The sequence below is a fragment of the Mustela putorius genome, unplaced genomic scaffold (assembly GCF_011764305.1).
Source record: "Mustela putorius furo isolate JIRA1106 unplaced genomic scaffold, ASM1176430v1.1 tig00003962_pilon_pilon_pilon, whole genome shotgun sequence".
Taxonomy (NCBI): domain Eukaryota; kingdom Metazoa; phylum Chordata; class Mammalia; order Carnivora; family Mustelidae; genus Mustela; species Mustela putorius.
Window position 1 is genome coordinate 21,607,371 of NW_025422106.1, and position 24,655 is coordinate 21,632,025.

The 24,655-nt window shown below is 35.8% G+C and overlaps 1 protein-coding gene across 4 annotated transcripts in view; it reads left to right on the forward strand.

The window, feature by feature from the left end:
- TAOK1 (TAO kinase 1) overlaps window positions 1-24,655 on the forward strand; it is a 173,962-nt gene that overhangs the window by 89,461 nt on the left and 59,846 nt on the right. For 3 of the 4 annotated variants that reach the window (XM_045069951.1, XM_045069950.1, XM_004746938.3), the window contains 7 exons: window positions 796-867; window positions 6,482-6,583; window positions 8,013-8,058; window positions 8,588-8,684; window positions 10,551-10,664; window positions 13,584-13,675; window positions 22,880-22,973. In XM_045069951.1, the coding sequence (XP_044925886.1) occupies window positions 796-867; window positions 6,482-6,583; window positions 8,013-8,058; window positions 8,588-8,684; window positions 10,551-10,664; window positions 13,584-13,675; window positions 22,880-22,973 (617 nt within the window). Of the gene's footprint in view, window positions 1-795; window positions 868-6,481; window positions 6,584-8,012; window positions 8,059-8,587; window positions 8,685-10,550; window positions 10,665-13,583; window positions 13,676-22,879; window positions 22,974-24,655 lie in introns of those variants that run through there. The other variant, XM_045069953.1, reaches the window with a different exon arrangement.

Sequence of the window (24,655 nt, forward strand, 5' to 3'; positions counted from 1 at the left end):
CCCCACCAGCTCATGCTCTCTCTCCCTCATAATAAATCAGGAAGGAAGGAGGGAGATAGAGAAGGGAAGGAAGAAAATGACCGTTTAAAAAAAAACAAAACTGCATCTGGGGGCTCCTGGGTGGCTCAGTTGGTTAAGAGTCCTACAATTTGGACTTGGGTCATGATCTCAGGGTCCTGAGGTCGATCCCCCTCCCCGCCCCCACCATGGGGCTCTGTGCTTAGCAAGGACTTTGCTTAGGATTCTCTCTCTCTCTCCCTTTTCCCCTCCCCGCTTCCCTGCTTCGCTTGTATGCTGTCTCTCTCTCAAATAAATAAATCTTTATTTAACCTTTTTTTTTTTTAAGATTTTATTTATTTATTTGACAGAGAGACCACTCGTAGGCAGAGAGGCAGGCAGAGAGAAAGTGGGGGGAAGCAGGCTCCCTGCTGAGTGGAGAGCCCAATGTGGGACTTGATCCCAGGACCCTGAGATCATGTCCTGAGCCGAAGGCAGAGGCTTAACCCACTGAGCCACCCAGGTGCCCCAATAAATACAATATTTAAAGAAAATTTCTATATTTTTTCTCTCAACTAAATCACTGAAAGATAAACCTGCTTTTTCTCGCCAGTGTATGAGCTCCTGGATAATTCGATGTTTCATTATATATTTTCTCTTTTTTTTTAAATGTGTTTTTAATAGCACTTTTGGTGTCCTTTTTGATATGACAGCTTATAAATGCTTTAATTCTGAGAGAAATAATTGCCTAGATTTAATCTGTTCATTTTAACAATGGTCTTTGCTTTGATTTTTTAGGCACGAGATGTGCGTACCAATGAAGTGGTGGCTATCAAAAAAATGTCTTATAGTGGAAAGCAGTCTACTGAGGTAGGTAAAATGTATGCATTCTTATTCACATATTAGAGAAAGACATGCTATTTTTAAGGGGGATAGATGGGAATCCTTTAAAAAATATACATACATAAAGAAAAGTATACAAATATTTAAGGGTATATCTAAGTGAATTTTCTTTCAGAAACTAAATATGCCCATTAAAGTGTACCTAAAGCCATAAACAGAACATTAATGGCCTCCCAGCTTGTGCCCCTAGCTTTTTATTTTTTAACATATATATGCTGCTGAAGTGAGTTTACTTTTTAAAACTGTGGTTTAATATACTACTTTTTCTGTATCATAGGAGAATCATCAGTTTTTAAATAAGTAAACTAGAATAAGATATATGTGACAGTAGATTATATTGTATATAGTTTTTTAAAGGTCTAGACATTGTTTAAGGCTTATTTTAAACTTTAATAATCAACAGGCAGTTATATCTAGTCTAAAAATAGTGTGTAATAATTTGAAAATTATTGATACTACATTGATACTACTTTAGTTTGCTAACATTCTGATTCTCTTCAGATTATATTTATTCTATTGTATAAATTATTTTATGACATGTATTCTTTGTGAATCTAGGATTTTTAGACTTCAATTTTTTAAATTAATTATTTTAATTGTGGTAAAATATACACAACAAAATTTATCATCTTAACATCTTTAAATGTACAGTTCATTGGCATTGAAGCCATTCACATTGTCATGCAATCATCACCACCATTCTTCTCCAGAACTCATTTCATCTTGCAGAATTGAAATTCTATACCCATTAAACAATAATTCCCCATTCTCTGCATCCTCCACCCTTGGAAATTACCATTCTCATTTCTTTCTCTATGAATTTGATCACTCTAGGTGTCTCATGTAAGTGAAATCATGTAGTATTTGACCTTTTGTTACTGGCTTATTTTACTTACCATAATCTCCTCAGAGTTTATCCATGGTATGGTATGTGTCAGAATTTCCTTTCTTTTTAAGGCCGTATAGAGTGTGTGTGTGTCTGTGTGTAAACTACCACACTTTGTTTATCGATCCATTTTTCAGTGGACAGTTAGGTTGCTTCCCTCATTTGGTTATTGTGCTGCTATGAACTGGCTATGTAAATATTTCTTTGAATCTCTGCTTTCAGTAATTTCAGGTATATGGCTAAGATGGAATTGCTGAGTTAGTGTTTTCTTTTTGAAGATTTTGGTTTTCTGCCTTTTTTGGAAGTTCTGTTTTATGGTAAATTTAATTTTTGTGAAGATTGTGTTGTGGGTATGGTAACACTATTATGATTATATCACTCATTATTATATTATTCATCATTTTGATACCTAAAAATTTTTTTTAAACTTCCTGAACCTCTAAAAAACTCCCACTTCTTACAAGTTCACTCTAATTTTATTTGCCATTCTATAGCACAGCTGTAGGACTAGCTTTCATAGGCAGATTGTCACTGTGTTGGAGTCTATTTGATTAGTTACACCTAAAACAAAGTTTCATTTAGTTTATCATTTTTTTCACATCCAATTATTAGTGTCCTTCATGAAAGTCCTTTTTACCTTGAAGAGTACAGGTTTTTGCTTTGTTCTGAGTTTGGTCCCAGAGCATTCAAATCTGAAATTAAAGCCCATGAAATGTTTTCAGAATTTTGCATTTTATATTGTACACATTTTATATAAAACACTGTAAACTTATTTTGCTGTATTTTGTTGAGGACTTGTGAAATAAAACAAATATATGATCTTAAATTTTAGTACAAAATATTTTTTAAAGTTTTCTATTACGCTGGTAGTTTCTGAGCCTTTAGAAATATGGCCCAAGGGGCACCTGGGTGGCTCAGTGGGTTAAAGCCTCTGCCTTCGGCTCAGGTCATGATCCCAGGGTCCTGGGATCGAGCCCCGCATCGGGCTGTCCACTCCGTGGATAGCCTGCTTCCTCCTCTCTCTCTTTCTACCTGCCTCTCTGCCTACTTGTGATCTCTGTCTGTCAAATAAATAAATAAAATCTTTAAAAAAAAAAAAAAAAAAAAAAAAAGAAATATGGCCCAAGTTAGTAGAAAAGCTTGAAAAAACTAAAACAAGAACAAAAAGCAGTTTTCTAATTTCCATCACCCATCACTAAGCCTCTAGAATCTTTGAGTATGAATCAAAGGATATGTAATTTTAGAGTTCCCTGGTTGCTTTTTTTTTTTTTTTAAGATTTTATTTATTTATTTGTCAGCGAGCACAAGCAGGCAGAGTGGCAAGGCGAAGCAGAGAGAGAAACAGGCTCCCCACTGAGCAAGGAGCCCGATGCGGGACTCAATCCCAGGACCCTGGGATCATGACCTGAGCTGAAGACAGTGGCTTAACCCGCTGAGCCACCCAAGCACCCCTCCCTGGTTGCTTCTTAAGAATAACTATGGAGGGGCGCCTGGGTGGCTCAGTGGGTTAAAGCGTCTGCCTTCGGCTCAGGTCATGATCTCAGGGTCCTGGGATCTAGCTCCACCTCGGGCTCTCTGCTCCGTGGGGAGCCTGCTTTCCCTGCCCCCATCCTCCTGCCTGCCTCTCTGCCTACTTGTGATCTCTGTCTGTCAAATAAATAAATAAAATCTTAAAAATAAAAAGAATAACTATGGATATGACATAAGGTTGTCATGGAATAGCTTACGGCCAAATACTTATCTGTATTTCCTCAAAGCCGTCGGTGAAGAAGTAAAATATATAAGAAAATGTTTTCATACTGCTTGCTTTTTTCTGTGACCTTTCCTATATAATAACAATTGTTTACTAGCATTTAAGAAAGTATGCATTTAGGAATTTAAATCTCAAAGTAATTATTTGAGTTTAAAAAACATAACCTTAATATTTGATAGAACATATAAGCCAAAGACACAATAGGTGACCTATATGACATGTAAATTACATGTTAATAAAGCTGCAAATAATGGGGAAATTGATGGGACGCCTGGGTGGCCCAATTGGTTAAGGTTAAGTGTCTGTCTTCAGCCTAGCTCTTGATCTCGGAGTCCTGGGATTGAGCCTACAGTCAGGCTTCCTGCTCAGTGGGGAGCCTGCTTCTCCCTCTCCCTTTGCCTCTCCCCCCCAACGCATATTCTCCCCCTCTCTTTAGCTCAAATAAATAAGTAAAATCTTTATTTCTTTTATTTAAATTCATTTAATTAATGTAATGTAGTATTGGTTTCAGAGGTACAGGCCTATGATTCAGCAGTCTTATATAATACCCAGTGCTCATTATATCACATGGCCCTCCTTAATATCCATCACCCAGTTATCCCATCCCTCTACCCCATCCCCTCCAGCACCCTTAGTTTGTTTCCTGTGATTAAGAGTCTCTTAAAGTTTGTCTCTCTGGTTTCGTCTTGGTTTATTTTTTCTTCTCTTCCCCTATGATCCTCTGTTTTGTTTCTTAAATTCCACGTATCAGTGAGATCATATGATAATTGTCTTTCTCTGATTCTGATTGACTTATTTCACTTAACATAGAATCCTCTAGTTCTATCCACGTCATTGTGAATGGCAAGATTTCGTTTTTTTTAAAAGACTTTATTTATTTATTTGTCAGAGAGAGATCACAAGTAGGCAGAGAGAGAGAGAGGAAGGGAGGCAGGCTCCCTGCTGAGCAGAGAACCCAGTGCAGGGCTGGATCCCAGGACCCTGGGATCATGACCTGAGCTGAAGGCAGAGGCTTTAACCCACTGAGCCACCCAGGTGCCCCAAAATTTCATTTTTTTGATGGTTGCATAATAGTCCTCTGTGTGTGTGTGTGTGTGTGTGTTTCTGTGTGTGTGTTTACACACCACATCTTCTTTATCCATTCATCTGATGGACATCTGGGTCCATTCCATAATTTGGCTATTGTGAACACTGCTTCCATAAACATTGGTGTGCAGGTGCCCCTTCAGATCACTACACTTGTATCTTTTGGGGTAAATACCCAGTAGTGCAGTTGCTGGGATGTCGGGTAGCTCTATTTTTAACTTTTTGAGGAACCTCCATACTGTTTTCCAGCTTCCATTCCCATCAACAGTGTAGGAGGGTTCCCCTTTCTCTGCATTTTTGCCAATAGCTGTCATTTCCTGATGTTAATTTTAGAGATCCTGACTTTAATGTTAACATGTTAATTTTAGAGATCCACAATGCAATACCACATTGTGGTTTTGATTTGTATTTGTATTTGTATTGTATTTGCATTTGATTTGTATTTCCCTGATACCAAGTGATGTTGAATATTTTTTCATGCGTCTGTTGGCCATTTGTATGTCTTTGGAGAAATGTCTGTTCGTGTCCTCTGCCCATTTCTTGATTGGATTATTTGTTCTTTGGGTATTGAGTTTGGTAAGTTCTTTATAGATTTTTGATACTAACCCGTTATCTGATAAGACATTTGCAAATATCTTCTCCCATTCTATAGGTTGTCTTTTGGTTTTGTCCACTGTTTGCTTTGGTGTGCAAAAATCTTGATAAGTCCTAATAGTTCGTTTTTACCTTTGTTTCTCTTGCTTTTGGAGATGTGTCTAGCCAGAAGTTACTGTAGCCAAGGTCAAAGAGGTTGCTGTGCCTGTGTTTTCTTCCAGAATTTTGATGGATTCCTGTCTCACATTTAGGTCTTCCAGCCATTTTGAGTAAAATCTTTTTTTTTTTTATTTTTTATTTTTTATAAACATATATTTTTATCCCCAGGGGTACAGGTCTGTGATTCACCAGGTTTACACACTTCACAGCACTCACCCAAGCACATACCCTCCCCAATGTCCATAATCCCACCCCCTTCTCCCAAAACCCCTCCCCCCAGCAACCCTCAGTTTGTTTTGTGAGATTAAGAGTCGCTTATGGTTTGTCTCCCTCCCAATTCCATCTTGTTTCATTGATTCTTCTTCTACCCACTTAAGCCCCCATGTTGCATCACCACTTCCTCATATCAGGGAGATCATATGATAGTTGTCTTTCTCCGCTTGACTTATTTCGCTAAGCATGATACGCTCTAGTTCCAGCCACGTCGTCGCAAATGGCATTTTGAGTAAAATCTTAAAAAAAAAAAAAAAAAGTGGGGGGTGTTGCTTGGGTGGCTCAGTCAGTTAACCAATCCGCCTTTGGCTCAATTCATGATCCCAGAGTCCTGGGATTGAGCCCCATGTCAGGCTCCCTGCTAAGAGAGGGGTCTGCTTCTCCTTCCCCTGCTCTTGCTCTCTCTCTCACCCCTTCAATAAGTAAGTACTTACAATAAGTTTACTTTACTTACAATAAGTAAAATAGAAAAAAAAAAACAAAAAGGGGGAAGTTGAACTAATGAAGAAAAATCACTGTAGTATATAGTTTTCATCAACATGCTTGGTGTGTGGTGGTAAAATTTTAATGAGACTCATTGATGATAAATTTTATCAAACTAAAGTGTTTCTGCCTTGAATAAAATAACTTTATAAATTATGAATTGAGTTTAAACTATATAAATGAAATTACTTTTAAATTTATTAGTTTGCTATTTAAGTATTAAAATAAAGCAAAGTTGTATGCTCTCATTAACCCTGCTTAAGCTAGTAATTACTTTTTTCTTACATAACTTTCTAAGGAAAAGCAACTGTTCATAATTCTTTTCTTTATTCCTCTCCCCCCCACAGAAATGGCAGGATATTATTAAAGAAGTCAAGTTTCTACAAAGAATAAAACATCCCAACAGTATAGAATACAAAGGCTGCTATTTACGTGAGCACACAGCATGGGTAGGTGTTTGCCCTCTCCTTGCTATAATTTTGTTGCTATTGGTTTAGAATGAATTAATTCAAGAATATCTCAAAATGGTTGTGTAAAGCCATGCAAAACACCGTGAAATGTTAGTTTCATACTGAGCAAGGAAGAGAAGCTTTTCTTAGAACTCCTTGGCAGTAAAAGATAATAGAACTTGTACAAGTTTACTGCAGAGATTTGGCTGACCTTTATGTGCGTGGTAAAATGTTCTCTGACATTTTTTAGTATCATCATTTTTCATATGGTTATCAAGCATTGTACAGTAATCCTATTATTTGAGGGTAAAAGTTAGCATATCTTTTTGACATAAATATGTTGTAATCTATTTAACCACACAGATTTGGTGAATTTTGGTGAAATATGTACTGATTATAATTCTTTGGCTGAATAATACTAAAGGTAGAAAACTGAGACACTTTATTACAACAAGTGGAGATTAATTTTCTCTTTTTCCCATTAAAGTGACAAGGTAATATTCCAGCAGTGGTATAGGCATAATAACTGTATCTTTAAAGAGTAAGTTTTCAGGGTGCCTGGATGGCTCAGCAGTTAAGTGTCTACCTTCAACTCAGGTCATGATCTCAGGGTCCCGGGATTGAGCTCTACATCAGACTCCCTGTTCAGCAGGGAACCTGCTTCCCTCTCTCCTCCCCATTTGTGCTTTCTGTTGCTCTGTCTCTCTCTCTCTCTCAAATAAATAAATAAAATCTTAAAAAAAAAAAAAAGAGTAAATTTTCTTTTAACAGAAATAGATAATAATAGGGCCTACTTTATAAGGTGGTTGTGAGGATTAAATTAGTTAATACGGGGGCACCTGGGTGGCTCAGTGGGTTAAAGCCTCTGTTTTCAGCTCGGGTCGTGATCTCGGGGTCCTGGGATCAAGCCCCACATCGGGCTCTCTGCTTGGCAGAGAGCCTGCTTCCTCCTCTCTCTCTGCCTGCCTCTCTGCCTACTTGTAATCTCTGTCAAATAAATAAATAAAATCTTTAAAAAAAAATTAGTTAATATGTATAAAATATCTAGCACACAGGAGGTCCTCTGTATTTGCTTCAAGGAAGCATTTAAACTGTAACCTAACCTTTGTACATATAGATGCAGAGGACAGTTTTCCATTTCCTAATATTTAGAACAATGTAACTATATTCCTTTATAGTTTTAGTTAGTAATTATAGATGAAGTATACTTCTTCTACAAGTGATTGTGTATTGGCATAAAAGATTAATGTATTATTGACTTTATCATTTAAGAAATTACTAAATACATAAATGCTTATTTTTTAAGGTAAATAATGACTAGCTTTATTTTACTTAAGGTTGTCTTCTTAATCTCTTTGGTGAATTTATTTTATCTCAAATAGAATCTTTTTACTAATTTAGTGCTTTTACAATTTTTCTTCCCATGTAGCTGGTAATGGAATATTGTTTAGGATCTGCTTCAGATTTACTGGAAGGTAGGTTTCCTTTAATTATTCAGGAAAAAAAAGTATTAGCAAAAATATAATGAGAATTCTTATCTTAAATAATGTAAAAACTTACCAGAAAGAGTAGAAACCTTCACCTTTTCTAGATTCTCATCATGGTATGCACTGTCCTATAGTAGCATAAAATAGGTGAATTTTCTTATAACTTACCAAGCATTTTTCTTCATTCTTTGTCGTTTAGCTTAACCTATAGCTTCTGTTCAAAATGAAGATATGTGAGAATAAAGGGAAAACTTGTCTTTTGTTATTTTTGTTTTTATAATCAACTAATTGTTGAATGTTAGCTTAGAGGGAAATACGCTGTGAGCTATATACTTTAACAATTAGGCACAACTGTAATTCCATTTACAAATTTCAGTGGCCTTGTTATATTGTTTTGGGGAGCAAATCTTCTCACTAAATGTTAGTTTTTCAAAATTGCCTGAAATATTAGATGTTTATTTTTTAAAACAAAAATACTCTGTATAGTAATTATTTTCCCATAAATTCTTATTTTAAGTTCACAAAAAGCCATTACAAGAAGTGGAAATAGCAGCAATTACACATGGTGCTCTCCAGGGATTAGCCTACTTACATTCTCATACCATGATCCATAGGTAAGTGCTTTGATAATTATGTATTAACAGCAAATGACTTACTGGGTTTATCAACCATAGAACTTATTAACACTAAAAGTTTTGTTGGTTATAGCCAAATAAAAAATTTCAGAATCTTATAAACTCAGTTTTTAGGTTGTCCTGCAAACAAGCCAGTACATTTGATCTCCTTTTAGGATCAGTTGTTTGTTTGTTTTTTTTTCTATAATGATAAAAGATTTAATTCAAAATTAAATTTTAATTTTCCTTTTAGGATCAGTTTTATCTTTGTCTACATGTGGTGCTGGGCTTTCTGACATTTCTGCACTTTATAGATTTGTGGTAGGAATTTAATTGTAGAATATTTAATTTGGGGGCACCTGGGTGGCTCAGTGGGTTAAGCTGCTGCCTTCAGCTCAGGTCATGATCTCAGGGTCCTGGGATCGAGTCCCGCATCGGGCTCTCTGCTCGGCAGGGAGCCTGCTTCCCTCTCTCTCTCTATCTCTCTCTGCCTGCCTCTCCATCTACTTGTGATTTCTCTCTGTCAAATAAATAAATAAAATCTTAAAAAAAAAAAAAGAATATTTAATTTGGTATATGGAAAAGACATTAGGAATTATGTAGTCTTACTTTTTTCATGTTACAGATAAAGCAATGCCCCAGTTTATGACTAATTTTTCTGAAGTTTACAAAGCCAGACTAGACTAGAACTAAACTTTGGTCTTTTGCGTTTCTGGTAATTGATAAGCCAGTTTTGTTCCATTGATCCCATGACATGGACTTAACACTCTGTACTTTTGAGTATTAATCCTTGATGATCCCTAATAATAGATAGTAACGTTAAGAGTAAAGAGTAAATGCATTTTTAGCATTGATACAGGTTTTGACTATTTTAAAAGGAAACTAGCTTGTGAACCAGGCAATATATATTAAACTAGATAGTAGAGTCATTGTGAGCTAAATGGCTTACCATTTTTTTTAAGACGAGGATAGTAAGGTCCAAGAGAAGTCTACATGCTAACAAATAAGTGAATGGAAGAGTTGGAATTAGAACCTAAGGTCTTATCAGCCTCAGAATACCTCTTCTCCTTTAAAAAGCAAATGGAAGGAAAAAGATTTATTTAATATTATATCTATTACAATACTCTAGTTAGTATTGACAAGTGCTTGGAAATTTGGTTGGGGATTTTTTGGTTGGTATTTTGGTTTTGGGTTTTTTGTTTGTTTGTTTGTTTGTTTTTTGGAAAGGTTAAATGTATGTTACGGTACCAATTGCACATACCATCCTATTATATAAATATCCATAATATTCTTACTTTGCATGGATAATATGTTTGCTAATTTTAAAAAGTAAGCTTGAAAGTAAATTAAAAAGTAAAACCTGTTAGATACTACATTATCCATGTGTTTCAGTTTTATTTCTTGTTTAGTTAGGAGAACTGTGGTAAGGTTTGGAAATGATAAGAATAACCTTCAAAAAAAATAAATTTGGGGTATTAGATCTTTTTAAACTTTACATGGTACGCTCAGAAATCTTAAAATTATGAAGGACTCGTCAGCTAATTAAGCTCTATTTTTAAAACCATTATTTGTATCAATAAACAGGAACTCAAGTATAGACTATGCTCTAATTACTTGATTTTCTGTCTTTTGTCTTTGCTGCTATTTTGTCTTTTAGAGAAGAAAATTATCTCTGTATATTTATATCACTTCTCTATTTTTTGCTTTTGGATCTTAAATCTCATTATCCTAATTTAGAAATTATCCTAGGACTTAATTACTTTGATTTTTCCTTCCCTATTGTAAAACTTTTTATTTGATTTTTATCATTTTCAACACAGTCTAATGAACAAAAGAGAAATAATTTTCTGTGTTCCTTAAACCCAGAGATATCAAAGCAGGAAATATCCTTCTGACAGAACCAGGCCAGGTGAAACTTGCTGACTTTGGATCAGCTTCCATGGCATCTCCTGCCAATTCTTTTGTGGGAACGCCATATTGGTAAGAATAATCCTATTTGCTGTTGATCCTCATGATTGAAATAGGAAATGTGTGATTATACTTTTTCAGATGTCTATCTTTTTCTTGTAATATAATGGTATTGTGGACATTTTAACTTTAAGCATAGTTAGTTTCAGATAGAGATTTGGAGTGCTGTCCTTACATCTCCTGTTTTATTCATTTGTCCCCTTGACATTTTCTTCTGTATTATAACCTGCATCATATTTTGGGTATGGAAGTAAAAAAATTCAATGAAAATCCAAGTGAGGAGAATACAGAAATGCTAAAGTGGAAATTTGTGTGTTTTCTTTATATTTTTATTTACCATATATTGGTACCTTCAGACTAAGAGTACCAGAAGACTGATGGCTGATTTGGAGTTTTCTGGTTTTATTTTTTATTATGGAGAATTTCAAATACACATAAAAGTAGACAAAAGTGTAATGAAACCTTGCATATCAGTCACCCAGCCCAGGAACAATATCTCATGGCCATTCCTACTGTATGTACTCATTTTTGTCTCCTCCCTGCCTCCGCCATTATTGTTAAGCAAATTCTAGACATCCTCTGTTTTATCCATAAATAATTTTTGTATTAATGTCAGCAAGTTTGAAGGGAATAATTGTCCAGCACTTAAACTTCCATATGTTCTTCCATATGAAGAGAATGATGTCTTAGGTCCACTATATCTTCTTTCCCACCTACCTTTCAAATCTCCCTCTCCTACTTTATAAAAAATAGTACTCCTTACCATCCTGAATATTACAGTGCTGCAGTGGTGTGGGATATAAAAGCCTCAAAGCAACACCAGAAGAATAATTTGAGAATCTATAGTAACAAATTTTGAAGAGTCAGAACACAAACTCTTGGCAAGGCCTTGTGCCTTTTCAGTCATCTCCATTCCCTTTTACTCCTTGCTTTTTTTCTCTCCTCAATTATCTTTCTCCCCTTCTTTTTTTCTAGTGTGTAATTCGTAACTGAGATGGTTGTCATGGGGACACATTAACATATTGCTTGCATAGAAAATGAAGTCAGTCTTTTTCCAACAGAAAGTGATTCTGATTTGACTGATTAATATGACAGTGAAGACTGGCATTGCTAATTGGCTTATACAACAGTGTGTTGTTCTTTAATAAATCAAATGAGCTAACTCTGCAGCTCTGTGTTTTAAATATTTTAAAATCACATATAAAGCATAAAAGCATATGCTATGCATTATATCCTTTATGGCTATTAAGTTTATAAAATTTAGATAACTCAGAAATGTACAAGGGGATAAATAATTTTCATAAATTCATTAGAGGCAAACAAATTTAAAAACTTGAAGAATTTCTGCTCTTCCATTGCTCTAGATGACCAAAAATTTCTTATGTCCTACTTTAGGTAGACTCCCTTTCCCTTCTATTAAAAGGATTCTGTGAGCAAATATTTCTTAATATTTGCTTAATGGTTCTCCTATTTATAAATTAATGGTGAATATTAGATAAAGGTCCTGAAAAGTTCTGCAATAAAAATAAAATTACTTGTTTTACTCTGCCTTAATTAGTAATTTCCCAAACTTACTTCATCTGAAAGAATCTTGCGGGCCACCTGGGTGGCTTCATTGGTTAAGTGTCTTAAGTTTTTTTATTTTATTTCCGCTCAGTCATGATCTTAGGGTCACGGGATCTAGCGCCATGTCAGGCTCCATTGCCTAGCATGGAGCCTGCTTTCTCTTTCTCCTTCTCCCTCTGTCCCTCCCTCCCCATCTCCCTCCCTTCCTCCCTCTATTAAAAAGAAAAAAAAAAAACCAACATCTTGGAAATACTCTGGTATTGACAATTGAAAATTTACTTTATTTACATATTCATTAATTTTTATATAATGTACTTGGAACGTAGGAACTAGGTACATATTTAGATGTCATTACACCTAAGCTTAAACACACTCACACTCTGGTATATGGTGACTGCCCTACCTAAGTATCGACAATTGTTCTAAGTGTCTTTCTATGTTTAACAACAGATACAAGTCAAATACCATCAAAAATGTTAGACTCTAATTAGAGACATGAATTAATGTTCCATTTTATAACCAAGACACCTGTAAGGTTGATAATTGTGTTATTGTCTTTGTTGTGAGCTGCCCTAGCCACTTTTATCATGGAACACTATTCCTATTTAAAAGGAAGAGTGACAAACTATGGTTATTAAGTGTTGGTTATTGTGGCAGATATTTTCTAAAATAAATGAAGTGAGCTTGCAGGGAAAATGATTTGATAGCATTCAGTGCCAATGATAAAAATTCCATCTTTCAAGCATAAATCAGACTTTCATAGTAACATCCTGAGACCAAAATATTTAAGAATCACTGGCCTGAGGGGAGTGCCTAGGTGCTTCATTCAGTTAAGAGTCTGACTTTTGATTTTGGTTCAGGTCATGATCTCAGAGTTCTGAGATCGAGCCTCAAGTTGGGCTCCACTCTGGGTCTGGAGTCTGCTTAGGATTCTCTCTCTCCCCATCTGCCCCTTCCCTACTCTTTCTCTATCTCTTAAAAAACAACCACTACAAAAAAAAAAAAAAACTATAAAAAAATAACAACAACAAAAATAAAATCCACTGAATTGAAAAAAAAATCACTAGCCTAAGGGCTAAGGGTTATATAATATTAGAATATGCAACCCTGCTCTGGGGCATCTTTTCTTTAGGATGCTGCTTAATGATAATGACAGATGGCGAGAATGAGTCTCACAGTATATATGCAGTGGTAAATATTTCCCTAATGACCTGTAGGGCATTTATTTCTCATTATAAAAATTCTTATCTAAACACGATGTCTAGAATTCACACAGGTGTTCTCTATGTAGATGGTCATTGCATTTTTAAAGAATAGTACTTTTTTTTTTTTTTTTTTTACTTTAAATGACATTTTATGTTTTAGGATGGCCCCAGAGGTAATTTTAGCCATGGATGAAGGACAGTATGATGGCAAAGTAGATGTATGGTCTCTTGGAATAACGTGTATTGAACTAGGTAAGCATTGTTCTTTATTACTGTGTAGTAAGTTATGATCAGTGTTGTACCTCATTTTCTGTACCAAAGCATAGCTTTTTATTTTTTATGTCTGTTAGTAAAGGGAGCAATAAATCTATTAAAGTTTTCACTTTGGTTATCTGGTAATTTTTATATATATTAGGTGAGGTGTATTTGCTGTGTTAAATTAGGTCTAAAATAATTTTCCACTGTGGTATTAAGTATTTATGTCTAATATTTAATGGCTTTGTTAAACATCTAAATAAGTCTGTAATTACAAGATTTACTATCTGTAGATAGTCTCTACAGCATAGACGAATTACTTACCTCTACCTAGGATGCTTATTACTTTGAATTAGGTATTAGAATTAGGTGTCAAGCTTCTTGACATACTGTAACAATTTGATTTTATGCACACATTTTATTCTGTTGCCCATAAAGGGAACTATGCTTAAGTCAGTGGACCATCATAACTTTACTAGCATTCTCAGTGTAAGTGAGCCAGGTCGATAATTGAATTGTCACTGTAATTGAAGATGATGTCCATCTTCTTGATTCTCCAAGTTTATCCCTTTCCATCCTATAATCTTTCCTTTTTTTCTTCTTATAAAAATATTCCAGGGGCACCTGGCTGGCTTAGTCTGTAGAGCATGCAACTCTTAAGTTTGAGCCCCATGATGGGTGTAGAGATTACTTACTTAGGAATAAAATCTTAAAAAAAAAATTCCATTAAATTTTATTTAAAAGTGGGAAATATTGAGAATATTTAATTGAACCATTCTAGGAGTGACCACAAATCAAAAATAACACATTAAAAAGAGAATCCATGTGAGGGGTCCCTGGGTGGCTCAGTTGTTTGAACATCCAACTCTTGATTTCGATTCAGGTCATGATCTTGAGGTTGTGGGATTGAACTCTGCCTTGGGCTCCAAGCTCTGTACAGAGTCTGGTTGTCCTCCCTCTGCACTGCCTCCTGTTTGTGCAGGCACATGCTCTCTCTCTCAAGTAAATAAATAAAATCTTTTAAAAAAGTAAAATTCATGTGTAATTTGGTTAAATTATTTTCAAATTGAGTTAATCTGTTTTGTAAATAGGGAAATTGAGGTAAAATAGAAATCAAAATCTTATCCTTATATAGTAGATGAAAATTATAATTTCCATTATAAACTATGCTTTTCTATCTTACAGTCTTCATATTTTCCCAAAATTATATAATCTTTAGGTATGTTTGCTTTTATTATAATTTCTACATTAACCATTCCCTTTAAGCTCTATATTATTTATTTAATTTATTTTAAAGTATGACAGCATCAGCAGACAGATTTAGAGATACCATCATGTCGTTCTCTTCTGATCTCTTAGTCTCTCTTTGAGGTTTGCAGAATTTTTTTTCTATTTTAAAGTGTTTTAACCTCAATTCTTTTAACCTCAGTTGTTCCTGCAGGTAGATCCTCATTAATTTCTTGAGAAACCTGGGTGTAAATGTAGAGAAGCTGCTTAATACACTCTGGCCATGGGGTATTTTTACATACTTGCGCTGGTTGATACATACATGTACCCTTTGGTGATAGTGAAATCACCTTAATGGTGTTGTTAGATATTATTAATCTATATTAATATTTATTTGATTAGAAAAGTATTCATTAGGGGCACCTGGGTGGTTCAGTGGGTTAAAGCCTCTGCCTTATGGCTCAGGTCGTGATCTCGGGGTCCTGGGATCGAGCCCCACATCGGGCTCTCTGCTCGGTGGGGGGCGTGCTTCCTTCTCTCTCTCTCTGCCTCTCTGCCTACTTGTGTGACCTCTGTCAAACAAATAAATAAAATATTTTTTTTTTTAAAGTATTCATTAACCAGTTGTACTGCTCAGAAAGAAAACTCCAGTTTCTGTGGAAGGGCTTATTTTTCCAGACTTTATAGCTTCTCTCTCTTTTCTAAGATTTACTTATTTATTTAAGAGAGAGAGGAAGAGAGAACCTGAGAAGGAGGGGTAGAGGGGCGGCTGAGCTGGAGCCTAACTTGGGAATTGATTTCATGACCCTAAAAGCACAACCTGAGCAAAAACCAAGAGTCAGAGGCTTCACCAAATTCAAACACCCAGGAACCCCTCTCGTTTCTCTTTATTGTAGCTAATAAAGTAGACTTTGTTCACAATGAGAGTATTTATATACTTAAAGCAGTATCAGAAAATGAAACGGCCTTTAGATCATTTTAAATGAGTGAGACATTCAAAGAAATTCTTAGAGTTTTAGTCATACTTTTGGCATCTTCTTTTATAATCTTTCATAATCACTTTTTTAAATTTTACTTACAAATGTTTTTGAATTATGAAGTGCTAAGTTAGGAACTACATTTTAAGCCTGCTTCTGGAATTAGAGGAAAGGCCTACAGTAAGTAGCACAGGCCAATAAAATTTTCTGCAGTGACTGAAGTGTTCTGTATCCGCATGGCTTTTGAGCACTTGAAATGTGGCTGTTGCAGTTGAGTAAGTGAATATTGAGTCTTATACTGTTTAAAATAAATTTAGATTTGAATAGTTACATGTGGCTAGTGACTACCCTGTTAGACAATATAGATCAAGGGGTGTGATTTTCAATGCAAATTAGACTTGCAGTCTTCAGAAATATATCTGTTATATACTTTTCAACTTCCAAAATAGTTAAGGATAAATAAAATCTTTAAAAATAAATTAATTAAATAGTTAAGGATAATGAGTTTTAAAGCAAAGTGTGTTCTTAGTGCAGGTAGGAGAACAGATGTAAGTCAGTTGTACTGACCTTGGTTTTGGTATGTATAGTTATTAAGAAATACTTTCATACTTTGTTATAAAGATTGAAATAACTTGGTCATGTCTTATGACCAAGAAATCTTAAAGTATAGGATTTTTCATGGGTGAGTTTATATATTTGTTTACAATTAATCTTATGAAAAAGTTCCCTAACTTGTTGTTTTTCAGGCTTTGTGCCTGAATGTACAATTGTGTCTATAAAAGTAAAATTTACCACTTTTTTCCTGATTATAAAGTGTATGTTGAGGACATAAAATTTCAGGGGAAAAAAGCAAAAAGAAAATAAATCAAAATAACAATAACTACAGTAATTTAGTGAATATGCATGATAAAAAGATGTCGGTTGTGGCATTGGAAACGTAAAACATGGAGTTTGGAGAGTAAAAATGTAGAACTTTAGAATGTGTTCATACGAAGTTGTTACCAACTTAAAGTAGACTACTCTAAATATAAGTTGTTTTATATAAGCCTCATCGTAACCACAAAGCAAAAACCTATAGTAGATACACAAAAGAAAAGAATCTAAGCATACTAATACAAAAAATTATCAATTCACAAAAGAGATTAAGAGAAGAGGAAAGGAACAAAGGAATTACAAACAATTAGCAAAATGGCAATAAGTACATACTGTCAATAATTAATTGTAGGGGCGCCTGGGTGGCTCAGTGGGGTAAAGCCTCTGCCTTCGGCTCTGGTCATGATCCCAGGGTCCTGGGATCGAGCCCTGCATCAGGCTCTCTGCTCAGTGGTGAGCCTGCTTCCTCCTCTCTCTCTGCCTGCCTCTCTGCCTACTTGTGATCTCTGTCAAATAAATAAATAAAGTCTTTAAATAATAATAATAATTAATTGTCAGTGGACTAAGTTCTCCAGTCATAGGTTGGCTGGACAAGACCCATCTATGTAATGCCTGTGAAAGACTAATTTCAGATGTTAAGCACATACAAAGACTAAAAGCGAAGGGGGATTATAAAGATATTCTATGTAAATAGAAACTGAAAGAAGGTGCAGTAGCTATATTTACATTAGACAAAATAGCCTTTAAAACAAAGACTGTATGGACACCTGCCTGGCTTAGTTGGTAGAGCATGTGACTCTTAATCTCTTAATTCAAGCCCCATGTTGGGCGTGGAGCCTAGTAAAAACAAACAAAAAAAAGTAAAGGAGCACCTGGATGGTACAGTTGGTTAAGCCTTTGACTCTTTATCTCCGGTTGTGATCCCAGGATTGTGAGATCAAGCCCCCATCAGGCTTCATGCTCCCCACCAAAGTCTGCTTAAGTTCTCTCTCCCACCCCCTCTTCCTCTGCCCCCCCTTCCCCCACCTTGTTCTCATGTACTCTCAAATATATAAATAAATCTTTCTTAAATAAAATTTTAAGAATATATAAAACAACCTTGGTAAGAGACAAGGAAGGGCATAACATAATGGTAGAGAGGTCAGTCCAGCAGCAAGATAGAAGATTTGTAAATATTTATGCACCTAAGACAGGAGCACCTAAATATGTAAGGTGGTTTTGACACACCTAAAGGGAGAAATAGACAGCAATACAGTAAGAGTAGAGAACTGTAAAACCCCACTTTTATCGATGGATAGATCATCTAGACAAAAAAATCAACATGGAAACATTGGCCTTAATACGTTGAAACAGATGGACTTACCAGACATAATATATACAGAACCTTTCATCCAAAAGCAACACAATGCATATTTTTCTGAAGTATACATTGAGCATTTTCCAAAATAGATCAAATGTTAGACCACAAAATAAGTCTTAATAAATTTAAGAAGATTGGAATCATATTAAGCAACTTTTCCAACAAAGTGGTATGAAACTTAAAACCAATTATAAGGGGGCGCCTGGGTGTCTCAGTGGGTTAAAGCCTCTGCCTTCGGCTCAGGTCGTGATCCGAGAGTCCTGGGATCGAGGCCCGCATCCAGCTCTCTGCTCGGCAAGGAGCTTTGCTTCCCTTCCTCTCTCTCTGCCTACCTCTTTGCCTACTTGTGATCTCTCTCTGTAAAATAAATAAATAAAATCTTAAAAAAAATTTATAAGAATAAAACTGGAAAATCCACAAATATATGGGGATTAAACAACATCCTACTGTAACAACCAGTGGGTCAAAGAAGAAATCAAAAGAGAAATAAAGATACCTGGGATAAATGAAAATGGAAATACAACATACTAAAATGTATGAGAGGCAGCAAAAGTGGTTCTAAGAGGGCAGTTCTTTGAAATAAATGCTTACATTAAGAAATATCTCAAATAATATAATTTCATACTTCAAGGAACTAGAAAAAGAACAAACTAAGGCTAAAGTTAATAAAAGGAAGGAAATAGCAAATACCAGAGTAGAAATAAATGAGATACTAAAAAGCCAGTAGAAAAGATCAACAAAACTAAGAGCTGGTTTGTTTTTCTTTTTAAGGTTTTATTTATTGGACAGAGATCACAAGTAGGCAGAGAGGCAGGCAGAGAGAGAGAAGAGGAAGCAGGCTCCCTGCTGAGCAGAGAGCCCAATGTGGGGCTCTATCCCAGGACTCTGGGATCATGACCTGAGCCGAAGGCAGAGGCTTTAACCCACTGAGCCACCTGGGCACCCCTAAGAGCTGGTTTTTTGAAAAGATAAACAAAACAGAAAACCTTGTCTAGATTTACCATGACAAGAGGACTCAAATGAATTCAGAAATGAAAGAGATGTTAAAACTGAGAACACAGGGGCACCTGGGTGGCTCAGTAGGTTAAGCCTCTGCCTTTGGCTCGGGTCATGATCCCAGGGTCCTGGGATCGAGCCCCACATCGGGCGCTCTGCTCTGCAGGGAGCCTGCTTCCTCCTCTCTCTCTGCCTGCCTCTCTGCCTACTTGTGATCTCTGTCAGATAAATAAAGAAAAAATCTTTAAAAAAAAAAAAACTGAGAACACAGAAATACAAATTATCACGAGAGACTACTATGAATAGTTAGATGTCAACAAATCAGACAACCCTAGGAGAAATGGATAAATTCCTAGAAACATACAACCTACCAAGACTGGATCATGAAGAAATAGAAAATCTGAACAGACTGATTACTAGTAAGAAGATCAAATTAGTAATCAAAAACATTCCAACAAACAAGTTCAGAACCAGGTCATTTCACTGGTGAATTCTAACACATAAAGAAGAATTAATAGTAACCCTTCTCAAACTCTTCCAAAAAAATACAAGAGGTAGGAACACTTCAAAACTCACTTTATGAGGCCAGCATTACCCTGATACCAAAAGATCGTTACCCTGATACCAAAAGGTCCCTTTGGAAAAAGAGAAGGACACTAAAAAGAAAATTACAGGCCAATATCCTTGAACAACATTGATCCAGAAAACCCTCAACAAAATATTAGCAAACCGAATTCAACAATATCGTCAACTGACCTTTGAGCAACATTTGAGTTAGGGAGAATGACCCTCTCATGAGCCATGGAGGTGGCTCAGCATAGAGTGTCAGAGCCCAAGTCGGGTGAAGAGGTGACAGTAGGGGAAACTTCCTGTCATATAGATTCAGAGTCTAAGGAGGACATCTGTGTTTCGGGGTAGCCTGATACAGTGTTCCTAATCAAAAGGAAGAGAGCTGCTCTCATAAAGACTGATCAGAAGAGCCACATTGCAGAGAGGTGACCCAGTTTTGGTTGGTTTTAGAAACTGAATGGATAAAGAATTGTTCACACTATAGAGTAACTTGGAATGGGGCTTGAAAACTTGAGCAAGGAAAAACTGCAACAAACTTGAGCGAGGGAAGGGAGACATCTGCTTAAGAGAAAATGTGGTAGGGCGCCTGGGTGGCTCAGTGGTTTAAACCTCTGCCTTCGGCTCAGGTCATGATCTCAGGATCCTGGGATCGAGCCCCACATCGGGCTCTCTGCTCAGCGGGGAGCCTGCTTCCCCCACTCTCTCTCTGCCTGCCTCTCTGCCTACTTCTGCTCTCTGTCAAATAAATAAAATCTTTTTTTTTTTTTTTTTTTAAAAGACAATGTGGTAGCAAAGATGGGAGACTGGTTACATACAGGGAGATTTTATCAAATAAGAAAATACTAATTAAGTGTGATAAGAGCAAGGTTCCTCTTTGTTAGAAGAGTGTGACAAATAATGGAAAAAGATAAAGCTAGAACTCCATTGTTTCATAAACATGTTGAATGTGCATGTATGTATATAAATTTTTATGTGTATGTGTTTCCTAACTTTGTCCACTGAAAAGATAGAAGAACAGTGATACCTTAGTAGCAGTGAGCACACCTGTTGCCACAGCTCCTTGGAAAATTGGTGGAAACCTTGATCTGGAGTGTGGAAATACAAGATAAGCCTGGAAAATCTTAGTGTGCCAAAAAGCAAGGAAGTGATTAAGAAATGATAGGGCCATGTCAAAAAGAAGCCAATAAAGTGTTCTCATTGCTCAAACATGAGGCATTTTGAACATCAAAATAAAGGATAGTAGCAGATAATAAAATAGAAATCTGCAAGTCTGTGTAATAGGAAAATTAAAGTTTTATGAAAAAAACAGGATGCTTATATAGATTCAAAGTATCTTCTCAGGGCGCCTGGGTGGCTCAGTGGGTTAAGCCGCTGCCTTTGGCTCAGGTCATGATCTCAGGGTCCTCGGATTGAGGCCCACATCAGGTTCTCTGCTCAGCAGGGAGCCTGCTTCCCTCTCTCTCTCTCTCTCTGCCTGACTCTACTTGTGATCTCTCTCTGTCAAATAAGTAAATACAATTTTTAAAAAAAAGTATCTTCTCAAAAAAGATACTAATTACAAAAGGAAACAAAGAAACTTACCATGAAGAAGTCTGACAGACACAGCTTTAATTGCTATAATGCGAACACCATCAATAATGGAAGCATTCAAAATCATGTACCATCTCATAGAATACAATGAGAAAAATAGAACACTTCTGTGATGCTATGTAACCCAAATATAATCATAGGACAAACCCAAATTGGAGGGACATTGAAGAGTCTTGTATAATTCAAAATGACTTCAGCAGTTACCTTAAGAGACCAGAAAAAGAGGAGCAAAAGGCATTTGGCTGATTTAGTAGGGCAAGTGACTTTAGATCTTGGGGTTGTGATTGGTTCAAGCCTCACATCAGGCATGAAGTTTACTTAAAAAGAAGGAAAGAACGAAAAGAAAAAGAGCAAATTCAACCCAAAATAACTAGAACAAAGAGAATTTTTAAAAAATCAAAGCAGGTGGGGTGCCTGGGTGGCTCAGTCGTTTTAAGTATCTGCCTTCTGCTCAGGTCATGATCCCAGGGCCCTGTGTTTGTTTTCCTACTCAGTGGGAAGCCTGCTTCTCCCTCTATCCCTCTCCCATTCTCTTGCATATGAATTCTCTCTCAAATAAATAAAAACTTTAAAAAAAAAAAAGGGAATCAAAAACCAAAAGAATAGAGAAAACCAATGAAACAAATAAAAAAATCCCTAGTTTTCTGAGGTCTGTCTGGGTGGCTGTCGGTTAAGATTGGAATTTTGATTTCAGCTCAGATTATGAACTCAAAGTCCTGAGATCAAACCCAGCACTGGCTCTGTGATCAGTGGGTAGTCGGTTTGAGATTCTGTCTCCCAACACCTCTGTTCCTGTCCCCTCCCTGGTGCTCAGGAGCTCCCCCCTACCCCCACTAAAATAAAGAAAGAAATCTTAAAAAAAAAAAGTTTTCTGAGAAAATAAAATTGATAAACCTCTAGCCAGCTTGATCAGGGAAAAAGAAGATACAAATGACCAATATCAAGAATGGGAAGTGACATAACTACACATTTTACAGGTATTAAAAGGATTATAGGGAAATATTATGAACAATTTTACGTTAATTTATTTAGATAAGATGCACACTTTCCTTGATGGAAATGATCAAGGCTTGCTGTTGCTACAGAGGACATCATTGGAACATTTGATTGAAATTTGAATGGGGTTGAGGATTAGATGATAGCCATGTATCAGTATTAATGGCCTGATTTAATTGTGGTTTTTTAGAGGAAAGTTCTTATTTATAGGAAATACAAAAGTATTTAGGGATGGTAGGGCATTAGGCCAGCAACTTAGTGTAAATTGACACACTTGAAAAAGTTTTTTGAGCTCCACATGCAATTTTTTTTGTGAAACTTGAGACATTAAAATTTTTTTTAATTTAAATTAGTTTAATTTTTGTAAGAGAGGGAAGGGAGGAAGAGGGAGGGAGAAAATGAATCTTTTGCAGGCTCCACACCCAGCACAGATCCCAACCGAGGCTCGGTCTCCCAACTCTGAGATCATGACCTGAGTTGAAATCAAGAGTTGGGCACTTAACCGACCAAGCCACCCAGGTCTAACTGCCCCCCACAAATATTTTAAACAATGTTTGCATGCCTTTATATAACAGGCACATATTTTAACAGGAATGTTTCTTTCTTTTACAGCGGAAAGGAAGCCTCCTTTATTTAATATGAATGCAATGAGTGCCTTATATCACATAGCCCAAAATGAATCCCCTACACTACAGTCTAATGAATGGTGAGTATTGCTGAGACATATATTACTCAACATTGTGTAAATTAAATACTTTTTTATAATGTTATCAAAATGATTTTATTTCAATTAGGTAAAGTGTATTACTTGAAGAGATATTAAATTTGTTTATCTTACCCTTGTATTTATCTTCTGTTTAACATCTGCTTTTCATAAGATATATGTAATTCAGTTTAGAAATAAAGGAGAGGGCGCCTGGGTGGCTCAGTGGGTTAAGCCTCTGCCTTCAGCTCAGGTCCTGGTCTCAGGGTCCTGGGATCGAGGCCTACATTGGGCTCTCTGCTCAGCAGGGAGCTTGCTTCCTCCTCTCTCTCTGCCTGCCTCTCCGCCTACTTGTGATCTCTCTCTCTCTGTCAAATAAATAAATAAAATCTTTAAAAAAAAAAAAAAAGAAATAAAAGAGAGATGATGCCACATGGAAGCAGAAAGTATTGCTTTTTATAAAAATTCATAATTTATTTTTTCTTTGAACATTAGGAACACATAATCCTGATTATATAATAAATATATAATAGCATAATTTAAACATTGATACTTTATTGGGGAATGGTATATAATTTATCAAGTATAAAACATAGGTAAAATGGGGGCACCTGGGTGGCTCAGTGGGTTAAAGCCTCTGCCTTCGGCTAAGGTCATGATCCCAGGGTCCTGGAATCAAGCCCACATCGGGCTCTCTGCTCAGCAGGGAGCCTGCTTCCCCCTCTTTCTCTCTGCCTGCCTCTCTGCCTACTTGTGATCTCTGTCTATCAAATAAATAAATAAAATCTTAAAAAAAAAAAACCAATACGTAAAGTGCTTTATCAGAATCATCAGGTAATTCATAACTTTGGGATGTTCTAATTGTTATTATGATGTTTATATTCAGAATACTGTTAGCTTTCTCTTGGTACTTCCTTGATTTGATTAAATTAATTTATGTAAAGAAGTTTATGGAGAACAGATTGACAGTTTTAGAAAACTAGGGTTTTTATCAGTGATAGAAAATTTTAGTGTATGTACCTAAGTGTATTTAGGTGTGTCTAACATTTGAAAAATTCTAGAGGCATATCAAGCATACTCAGTATTTTTAAATTGACAAATAGATGTATAAGTTAATGAAACTTAATTTCTTTAATGATTGCATACTTAAGGTGCATTAGTAGGTCTTTGCTATGTGTTTAGAGATATTTAGAAGGAATCCTTTGGCACAGTCTAGCATTATGGTACATATCAGTAATAAATATATTGAACACAAACTTTCTTTACACTGTTTGATATTTGGGGATTCAAAAAAGAATTCTTACGTATAAAGAACTTAAATCTTATGTGAATATGAAAGACAGACATTGATGGAATAATTGTTACTTACTGCCTTCCTCCCTGAACTCTCATCATTAACACTGTATAAAATAATATGTTGCAGATTTCTGATGTTTTTTAAAAAGTATCCTAATTGATTTTCTGGATTTAATGCAAGTCTTATCCATTTTTTGGAAATAAGTAGGTATAAAATTGTTTCCTCCAGAGTAAATAGATTGATGTTCTGAAAATGCTAGATAGAAGATGACCCACAGGCAGACAAGAAAGGGAGATGGCTTACAGAATGGAAAAGAAAATTGAAAAGAATGTTATCTTCAATTTGAATGCAAAGAAGAAAAAATTGACTTCCCTAATTTTGCCTCAAT